General features: G+C 48.6%; 1 protein-coding gene across 6 annotated transcripts in view; it reads right to left on the bottom strand.

The window, feature by feature from the left end:
* Positions 1 to 10,119, bottom strand: part of ANXA7 (annexin A7) — a 50,458-nt gene that overhangs the window by 39,431 nt on the left and 908 nt on the right. For 2 of the 6 annotated variants that reach the window (XM_015417380.1, XM_015417379.1), the window contains exon 2: positions 7,100 to 7,154. Coding sequence is in view for 2 of the 6 variants with exons in the window: in XM_015417378.1 (XP_015272864.1) it covers positions 4,714 to 4,760 (47 nt within the window). In the remaining 4 variants the exon portion in view is untranslated. Of the gene's footprint in view, positions 1 to 4,713; positions 4,805 to 7,099; positions 7,155 to 9,334; positions 9,455 to 10,119 lie in introns of those variants that run through there. The other 4 variants (XM_015417378.1, XM_015417377.1, XM_015417382.1 and 1 more) reach the window with 4 other exon arrangements.

Here is a 10,119-nt window from a genome sequence, read left to right as displayed (position 1 = left end):
GGCCGAGATTGGGGGGGCAAGGCGGGCGACAGAAGGCCGATGCCTCCGTCGCCCGGCCCTCTACAGAATCCACCCCCCAAACCTCCAGGTATTTCCCTCCTTAGAGCTGGCAACCCTACATTCCCCTCAGTGCCTGTTGGTAGGCAACTAAGCTTGGTCCTGTCACCTACTTTGACCTTTGGGAGAAAACACATTGGGGCCACTCCTGATAGAGTTGCCAATTCCAGATGGGAAATTCCTGGAGATTTGAGGGATGGAGCCTGAAGAGGGTGAGGTTTGAGGAGGGGTGAGACCTCAGACAGGTACACTGCCATAGACTCCACCCTCCAAACCAGTCAGTCCCACATAGGGAACCATTGTTGCCAATCTCCAGGTGAGGGCTGGAGAGCACTCAGTATTACAACTGCTCTGCAGAAGGGAGGGCAGAAGTCAGCTGAAGTCAAAGGGGCAGATAATGGTAGGTTGGTGGCTAGCTGGGAAGGAGATGGGGTTGCCAACTACATGCTGACAAATTCCTGGGGATTTGAGGGGTGGAGCCTGGAGAGGGTGGGGTTTGCAGAGGGGTGGGACCTCAGACAGGTAGAATGCCACAGACTACACCCTTCAAACCAGCCACTTTGTCCTGGGTAACAATAGCTGCCAATCTCCAGGTGAGGGCTACAGATCACTCACAATTACAACTGCTCTTCAGGTAGCAGAGATCAGTTCCTCTGGAGAAAACAGTGGACTCTGTCATTATACCCTGCTGAGGTCACCACAGCAAATTGACACTGTTTGCCCAAAGCCAGAGCAAGAGGCCCTTATACTGACGGCTATTCCTGACACAAGCTGTATATGACTTCTTTGGTACTGGAACCTCTAACAAACACTTATCTTCTTATGAAGCCCTGTGTGGAGTGACCTGACTAAGGAGCCTGACAACTAGCTACCTGCAAGAGGAAACTCCTAGAGCAACCCTATGGAGGCCATTCTCCCCCCCCACACTCAGTTTCTCAGAGGTGGGAGGATGAGGAATTCCCCACTAGGCCTGGGCAACTGGGAAGCCTAGTGAGAAAGCCAATGACATTCTGCTGGTACTGACATCCCTGCCTAGTGGTTGGGGGGGCCAACTCTGGGTGGGGAAATACCTGTAGATTTGAGGGGTAGAGCCTGGGGAGGGGAGGGTTTGGGGTGGGGAGAGACCTCAGCAGGGTATGCTATACAGTCCACTGCCTGAAGCAGCCATTTTCTCCAGGAAAACTGATCTTAGTAATCTGAAGATCAGTTGTAGTAGCTGGAGATCTCCAGGTGCTTGTGTTTACATAGTTAAAATAAACCTTTTTGAGTTAAAGACTTGGTGTGCCTTGACCACCTCGTCCTCCCCGCTCAGCATGTTACCAGGGTAAAAGGGAGGCTAGGGAACACAAACAGGCCAAATTCAGAGGGGTTGCCAACTCTCCAGGGGGCGCCCAAAGAGTGTGGTACTAACTTCCTACGGTTGGGGAATCAGCCAGAGGGGTTTCACTGTCCCTCTAGGAAGGTGGTGTCCATTCAGTGAGTGGTGGCAGCATGTAACAAAGGGAAATAGCCCCACCAGGAAGAGTGGGAAGGCAAAAACAGGGGCTTGTGAGCCACAGAACAGATGCTCAGTCTCCCAGGGCTGAGGGCGGGTCCCCGTTTCGCCACAGTGCACATCATGTTTATCACATAAAGATTCAAACTTCCATCACAAGGAATCCAAGCAAACTATGCTACGGTCCTGATCCATCACAGGCAAGGCTTTATAAGACCTCAAAAGGGCTTCTTCAAATGAATCGTCGTAACTAGTTAAATGAAGTTTCAGTGAAACATTCAAATCAGTCGGTGGAGGGGACTCGTCTACTTCCATGATTTGATCAGTAGGCCTGCTGTCATTAAAATCACTCACAGATCTCACCAAATGGCAAATAACAAGGTTTCTGTTGAACATATATTTGATTCTCAGCAAATTTCTCTCTCTTATTCTAGATTATAAATTGAATTTTCATCCCATTTTTGGTCTGCTTTTTGCAGATGATGCTTTAGTTTTTGTCCTGCACCAGAGTGGGACAAAAGCACTGTACGCTAAGGCAGACTTCTGTAAAGAGAACCACCTCGTAGTAAAATATTCTCAGTCTACGATTTTGGTATTTCAGAAGTGTGTCCCTTCTAAAATATCCAAATTCACTTGGATTCTAAATGGTCACCAAATTGAGCAAGTGCAGTTGTCAGACTCGGGCATAAAGGGGTGTTTATTGCTGATGTATCACTGATGCCAGTTTCGCTTTTGTAACCTTGCTTGCAGGGGACATCTGCCTTCTGTCTTTCCTTTCCTGTCTCATGCCCTCTCTGACATGAGATTCCGCGGGGGGGGGGGGCGAACAAACGATTGTTGTGGTTTAGGGCTGCAGCATGATTGTAACTCTTCTTGAAGCAACAGCCCCCAAGGAGCAACTGGGTTTTCTCATGGGAGTGACCTTGGACGATGATAAGAGTTTGGGAATAGCTAGCCCTATCAGAACCGTAGTGGGCTGGTGTGTATGAAGTATGCATGGAATGTGGGCGCTCACCTTTACTTCCCATCTCCCACCCTGGACTCGCTAGTCCTAACAAGGGCATTCATCTCTACGGTTAACCAAATCTTTCCAATGAACCTTTTAAGTGATATTGGTTGAAGAGTGGTTTTACTGGGAGCCTGAGAGCCTGTATCCCTAGGAATAGGCTTTGGGCAAAGCTTGAGAACTCCTCAATAGACCGAAGACTCTACCTACTTATCCGCTCACTGTATGAAGGACATTTCCTAAAAGCAAGATGCATTCCTCAAGGCCAACTCTCCAATAAGATCCCACATGGCAAAGGAGTTAAACAGGGTTGCATCCTGGCCCCTCTACTTTTCAACTATTACATCAACTCCTCGGTGCAACACCTGAGAAATCCAAGCTCCCCTTCTCCAAACCCTGCCTCACTATACGCAGACAAAACTATTATCCTATGTTCTTCACAAGTGGGCCTCGGGAGAGCAGCTGGTGACCAACTACCAAAAAACAAAAGTCCTCCTCTTTATCAAAAAACATTGAAACCTTAGATGGCAAACTGAGGGCCACAGCACTGAACAAACAGAAATCCTCAAATGCCTTGGCATAGTCTCCCAGTCACCTGGACCCCAGAGAGCCTCAGGCACTGCCCACAGCAGAGACCGCCCACAGAGCAACCTCGCTCATTACAAGATCCCACTTCACAAAAGGGGCCTCCTTTCGCCCTGCAGCAACCAAGGTTTTCCAAGGGAAGGCGCTCACCCAAAGGTGACTACTGGAAGTGGCACAGTCTAAGGTCCTACGACCCATTTTCGGAGTCCCACAATGTATTCCAAATGCCCTTCTCAGACTAGAGGCTTCCCTGGAGGGACGCGTGCGGCTACTGGCTTCCACCTACTGGCTAAAACTCACTTCAGTCCGGTGGCTCTGGCCCCCTTGGGTTTTGCTGACAGCTACTGCTCAACCTGGTTACGAGCAGCTGAGGGGAAACTCCAGGAGAACGGCCTCTCCCCTCAAGTTTTACTGCATCCTGGGTTATCAAACAGCGGTTCTGGGTCCATGCCCTACAATCAGATAGGGCACTTTTGATCAAGCAATATCCAGTTATTCTGCAGCATGCCAAATGTTTTCCACCAGCAGGTTATCTTAGATCCCTTGAGACCTCCGAGTGTCGGAGAACCTTTACCCTGGCATGCCCTTCAGCCCTCCTGCAAGGCAGATATCATTGTGTCCCACTCTCTCAGCGGCTGTGTCCATGTCATACAGGGAAAGCAGAGCCTGTTGAAACATCCTGCCGCACTGCCCATTCTATCATGACATCCAACACCGGCATGCAAGGAACAGCTAACCCTCCCTCTCCGTGGTCAGTTAGTATTTGCTTTCTTATAGAACAGCAGTGGTAGCACCCGTGGGCCTTTGGGCCTGCCTTGTCTTAGCTCCACGCGAGGGGAGTTCCATTCTGAGGAGAAGAGAGGAACAGGATTCAGGTGGAAGATTTTCATATTAACAGAACGTTGAGTGCTAATTATTCTGAATTGAGTGCAGTGTTCCCTCTAAGCTGAGTGAGTGTGAGATAGCTCACAGTTTTTTAGCCTCCGGCTCACGCATTTTTGCCTTAGCTCAGGAAGGAGGGCTCCAGAGCAAAGTAATGTATGCATTAGCCAAAATCGCCCACTCACAACTCTAATGCCAGGAGCTCACAAAGTAGAATTTTTGCTCACATGACTCCATAGCCTGGAGGGAGCACCGGTTGAACGCTAATTATTCTGAACTGGTTGTAGCTGGGGGGTGATGGTGCCTTTAGACGTTGGTAGGCAGCAGGGCCACCACCTTTCACTTGGACCTTTGCCTGTTAGGATGCCAGGATGGCATTGGCGAGTGTGTGGAGGTAATTCTGTCTATGTCAAATAACTACATATTACCAGATGGAAGAGTGGAACTTTACAGTATTAGTTGGACTATAGGAGTTTATTCTCTGAGTGAATTTATTCTTTCTGCTCTTGAAGTTAGCAACCTGTATGTATCATCTAAACCCGGGGATTGATTTTTCTCTCTCCATTATTGATTGATTTATTTTATTTTAAATATCTAATCATTTGGGACTTCTTAAAAATTTGCCCACATGCTTTGGCACACAGGCGCTCGAATTTCTGACCAGGAAAATCTTTTTTATAGCACTCACTGCTCAGAACACTGAAGGTCAAACTCCACATTACGCTGGGACTCCATGACTGCACATCCCTTTACTCAACATCAGTTGCAGGGGGCAACTGCTACTAGGGAAACGGCAAAGGAGGAAAAGGTTAACACCCACCCACCCACCCCTGCCAGCAGCCAGAGCCCTGATTCAAACTGCCACCACCCTGCAGTTTCTTTGTTTTGGCTGAAACACACTTCAGAAGATCTGGTCACAGATACCCAACAAGTTAATTTGGCTCTGAAAGGAAAGAAAAACCAGCAGATTTACCTCTTCCTTGCTGAGGGATTGGGTAGAATGCTGCTCACATCCCCCTCCCCGCCACTTTCATAAGGAAGAGGGCCAGACACACCCTTTAGAAAAAGCAAAATGCAGAAACAGAAGGCAGAAGCCTCCAAGAGTAGACATGTTCAGGGCACCAGATTCCACAGGGCCGGGTCTCTCTCTACCTTTTGAAAGAGCTTAGTACAGATTAGCCAGCTGAGCTCCCACAGCACAATGAGTCACTGATCGTATTCCGCAGAGAAACAGAGTCCACACCCTTCATGAAGGCAGTTTCATAACATCAAGCAGGAAGTGGATAAAATTAACAGAGTATTTCACTGGTGGAAAGTTTAAATGGCTTTTAAGGGAAAGATCACTAAAGCTAGAAAGCTTTCCAGGACATTTAAAAGGGCTTACTTATTTTAATTCAAATATGCGAATAAAATTACAGCAAAACCTTTTTGGTCTAGTTATATGGGCCAAACGAGCTTCAGTATTTTCCAGATTCTTCATCCACCCCCTCTATTCTCCTGCTACACAAGAAGCTCACCGCCCTGACTTGTAGAATATGTGGATGAAACACAAGCTGTCCATAATATGTACCTCTGGCAATTATGCACTTACTGCATGCATGGAGACTTTTTGTATCTTCTTGGGAAATTCTTTCTAGATAGTCCCATTATGGAAAGGAGAGGCCCCTCGCAGAAGGGTGCTTCTCTCTCTGCTACAGGCGGCCAGAGGTTGCTTCCACCAGTCCGCAGTGCCTGGGAACTCCCAGGCCCAGAAAAAAATGCACTAGTACAGACAAACTATACTGGAATTCACTAACAACCACTTCCACTAGTTTTGCCTGCAAGAATGTGTAAATTTACATAGGGAAGTTTTGCTCTGACTGCTCAAGTCCTGCCCAAGGGAACAGGGAAGTGAAAATCTAGCTCTCGGAATTGTGTGTGTTTAAGACTAGTAGCATCAGACTACTAAAAATTTAGAAGAAGAAGAGATTGGATTTATTCCCCATGCCCTTCACTTGGAGTCTCAGAGCGGCTTCCAAACTCCTTTCCCTCCCCCCTCTCCACAACAGACACCCTGTGAGGTAGGTGGGGCTGAGAGAGCTCTGACAGAAATGGCTCTTTCAGGAACAGCTGTGCCAGAGCTTGTGACTGACCCAAGGTCACATCAGCAGGTGCAAGTGGAGGAAGAAGTGGAGGAATTTAGAAGAAGAAGAGATTGGATTTATTCCCCATGCCCTTCACTTGGAGTCTCAGAGCGGCTTACAAACTCCTTTCCCTCCCCCTCCCCACAACAGACACCCTGTGAGGTGGGCGGGGCTGAGAGAACTCTGACACAAGCTGCTCTTTCAGGAACAGCTGTGCCAGAGCTTGTGACTGACCCAAGGTCACATCAGCAGGTGCAAGTGGAGGAAGAAGTGGAGGAATTTAGAAGAAGAAGAGATTGGATTTATACCCCGCCCTTCACTTGGAGTCTCAGAGCGGCTTACAAACTCCTTTCCCTCCCCCTCCCCACAACAGACACCCTGTGAGGTGGGTGGGGCTGAGGGAGCTATGACAGAAAGTGCTCTTTCAGGAACAGCTGTGCCAGAGCTTTTGATTGACCCAAGGTCATCCAGCCAGGTGCAAGTGGAGGAGTGGGGAATCAAACCCAGTTCTCCCAGATTAGAGTCCGTGCAACTTAACCACTACACCAAACTGGCTCTCAGATTTTCTCATCAGCATGAACTGCCTTTTAACTTTCTAAAGGGGAGGAAAGACCCCCTTCTGCTGACTCAGGAGCAGCAGTCTCATCACCCCCGAAGCCTGTTCCAGTGTGCTCACTTGTCGCTGTGCAGAGTTTTGAAGGAGGCCGGGCACTACAAGAATGTGTGCGAGGAGGACTCTCTTGCCCATTCCAGCAGAGGAGAGGGTTTTTTCATAACGGGACCAGGGAGAACTCACACAAGCCCCCCTCCCCCCCCAGTTCCCTCCTTAATGGCAGAGGGCACACAAGAGGGCACGCGGTGGCAACAACCATAAAGTGCTATTGGCTGGTAGGTCAAGAGGCAAAGAAGATCCGTGGGGGAGTGGGGGTGGCGGCTGCATTAGTCTCCTACCTGAAGTGTTCCTGGGAGTGTCACTACAACTTGTCCGGTGGCAACTCTGCTCAGTCTGAAAGAGGGACATAGGAAAGAGATCTCAGTTTAGTGTTGTTTCTGCTTAATATGGTTATGAACACTACTGACGCCCGGCCTCGTCTTCACGTGTGACCCCTCCCTCCATTTCCTCCTATTCATATTGGGCCTGCTTATTTTGTCCCCAAGTACAAACACAGACCTTTTCCATTCCACATTCTACTCAAAGTTTCATTATTCATTAACAGATTCTCTCAGCTCTTAGCCTCTTCTACTGACTGTTCCCCAGGTAAACTATGCAGGAATAAAATAAAACCCAAAGTTGATGTTTAAAGCTAGAATGGAAAAAAATAATGTAATTCCACTTTTGAAACACCTTAATTTTCAAAATATTCTCAAACCACCAAAATATTAAGCAGTGTTTTTTTTAAAGAAAAACTCTGTTCCAAAGACTCTTGGGGGGGGGGAATACATAGACAGAAACCATATGATCTCCCTTTGGCTTCCACATAGAGAGTACTTTCAATAAAGGGAAACCTCTGCATATTTTCCCAAGTACTCATCCTTTCTATGACTCAACATAACATAGTGCATGTAGTCTGGTTAAAGATTATTTCAAAAGGCTTAAGGGTATTTCTGCTTTGCCATCATTCTTGCATATTAATCACCATTTAAAAAGGCAGGGTTGTTGGTTGGTTTTTATAAGAGAGACACAGATGTAGTAGAGAAACCTTACTAGAGAGAACATAATGCAGCTAGAATTTTAATCCTGGCACTCTCAGCAAGAAGCTGCAAGAAGCTGGGAACTCAGTCAACAAGCCATGATTTTTTAAAATACTATTCTCTGCTGAAAAGAGGGGGGGGGGAATATACCTGAGGAGCAGAGACCAGGGAAAGGATGCACACCCGAGGGGGCAAAACAGATCAGAAGATCCCATATTCCACAGCAAAATACAAAGACGGGATGAGCAAAAGCTCTCTCAGGTGATCAATACATCGTATAATAAATGCATGCTGGTTACTCCTTTCTTTTGTGGGAATCAGGGCAGAAGACATTTAAAGTTCACCTACGGTGTTACATTTTTGTCACTCAGAAAAATGAATGATTTCCCCAAGCTAGTGAATCTTGCACAAATGTCCACAGGCAACCTACTACTTGGATAGAGTGCATGCAGAGTAATAAAACACAACACATAAAACTAGAGGCCGAGAACATGGAGTTGTGAGAGGTGTAAAACAGTCCACCCGGAGAACCGACAGAGTGAAAGTAACAGAGTAGCAAAGTTTAACAAGAATACCAGAACTAGGCGATGGTGGCAGCAGGGAGGAATGCAGGAAGACAAGAGAAGATAAGCGACCTTAAAGTCCTACGGGAGGGGTTTCAAAACAGGTGTGAAGGTCTCTGAGATACAGGCAGCCACTCACATTTGCAGCTGTCTCAGGCTATGTTACTCTTGCAGTGACCACTTGACAATGAGAAATTCTATCATGAACTTGCTATGAATCAGTCTATATGGCTGTTTACTTGAGGAGGGGGGAAGCGCCAGCAGGGCCTGTTTTCTGGGGGAATGTGTCAGAATGGAGTTCCGGAACTTCTTCAACAAAATTCTTTTTAAAATGTTTAAAAGTTCATGAGTACAGAGAATGAAAACTTCATTTCTGTCTTGAGAGTTTCGGCACCTCTCTCTTTTAAAAAAAGGGGGGGAGGCCCTGAGCTCTGGTAACCTTCTGAGTTACTCTTTGGGTGGGACCCTGACGAACACGTCTGCATCAGAACTGCCAAAAAGGCCAGTGTCAAGATTCCTCACATGTGATGACCCGACAAACCTGCGAATAAGTATATGTACAAACATATACAGAATAATTACAGCTAGGTTTCCATGCCGTTTCCGACATTTCCTAAAGATAACTACCTTTACATTTACGTAAGAGTACAAAACAAGGGGAAAAGCCACAGCGTGCCAATTATCAAAAACAAATGAACACTGGTGAATGCTGTTAACAGGTCTTCTATCAATGCCTTTAAAAGAATCTCTTTGAAATACCAAACGTGTGTCTAGTCTTAATAGATATTCAGTTATCAACGTTTTTTCACACCAACTCCAAAAGTATCTCATATAAAGTCAAAAGCGCCAAGCCAGAGTTACAGTGTCACAGGCAAAGTTCTCAAGCTCTCAAAAGGCCACCATCAGGAGAGCCCCTGTAAATCAAGGTTACAATGTCACATTACCCGTCCCGACCGTTCTCAGTGTGACAAAGTTACATAACAGATCTCCAGTTGGAAGTCATGCAGCTTGAGGAGTGTCTCCTGGGCATGTTTCCACCCTCTTTCCCAGAGCTGCCTCTCCCTTCTGTGGCGGAGACCAACATCCAAGTCGGCCCCCCACGCGGAGTCCGGGGAATCCCTCCCAACCCGTAGCGGCCCCCCCCCCCGCCGCCCCCGCGAGAGCCGCCTCTCCTCCGGCATGCCAACCCATTCCTTCCTTCCTTCCGAGGAGGAGGAGGCACTGCGAGGGGACCTCCAGGCAGGCGGGCCCCGGGGAGACCCTCCATCATCACGCGCGAAAGGGCCTCCAGGCTCAGCAGGCTGTGATTCTGAGAACGGCCGGAGAGTCCCGAGCGGCAGAGAGAGCGCGAGAGAGCGAGAGAGCGAGGAGACGCGTCTCTGGTGCTCTTCCCTCGCCAATCTGCCCCCTCTTGAGCGGCGGAGCGCGCAGGGGGACCGCTCACGAGTCACGACGACAGACAGGCAGACAGCCGCGCTCTCCAAGGGGCAGAGCCTGAGGGCTGCAGGAACCGCCGCGGCGCTCAGGTCTGCGAGCGAGCTGGTCTCGCCAAGGAAGAGGCCGCGCTCCAGTCCCGGCGCCGTCCACAGAAGAGGACCTCTCTTCAGCCCCGGCAGCCGGGACCTTGCGAAAAGCAGTCGCAGCCGGCCAGGCCACCCGACTGACGGCCTCGTCGCCTGCACGACGCCCGGGGTGGGGCGGGGCGGGGACCGCGGG

Source organism: Gekko japonicus, unplaced genomic scaffold (genome assembly GCF_001447785.1).
Source record: "Gekko japonicus isolate JY-2015 unplaced genomic scaffold, Gekko_japonicus_V1.1 scaffold2339, whole genome shotgun sequence".
NCBI classification, from domain to species: domain Eukaryota; kingdom Metazoa; phylum Chordata; class Lepidosauria; order Squamata; family Gekkonidae; genus Gekko; species Gekko japonicus.
Note: the sequence above shows the minus strand (reverse complement) of the source record. Positions and strands in the feature narration are given on the sequence as shown.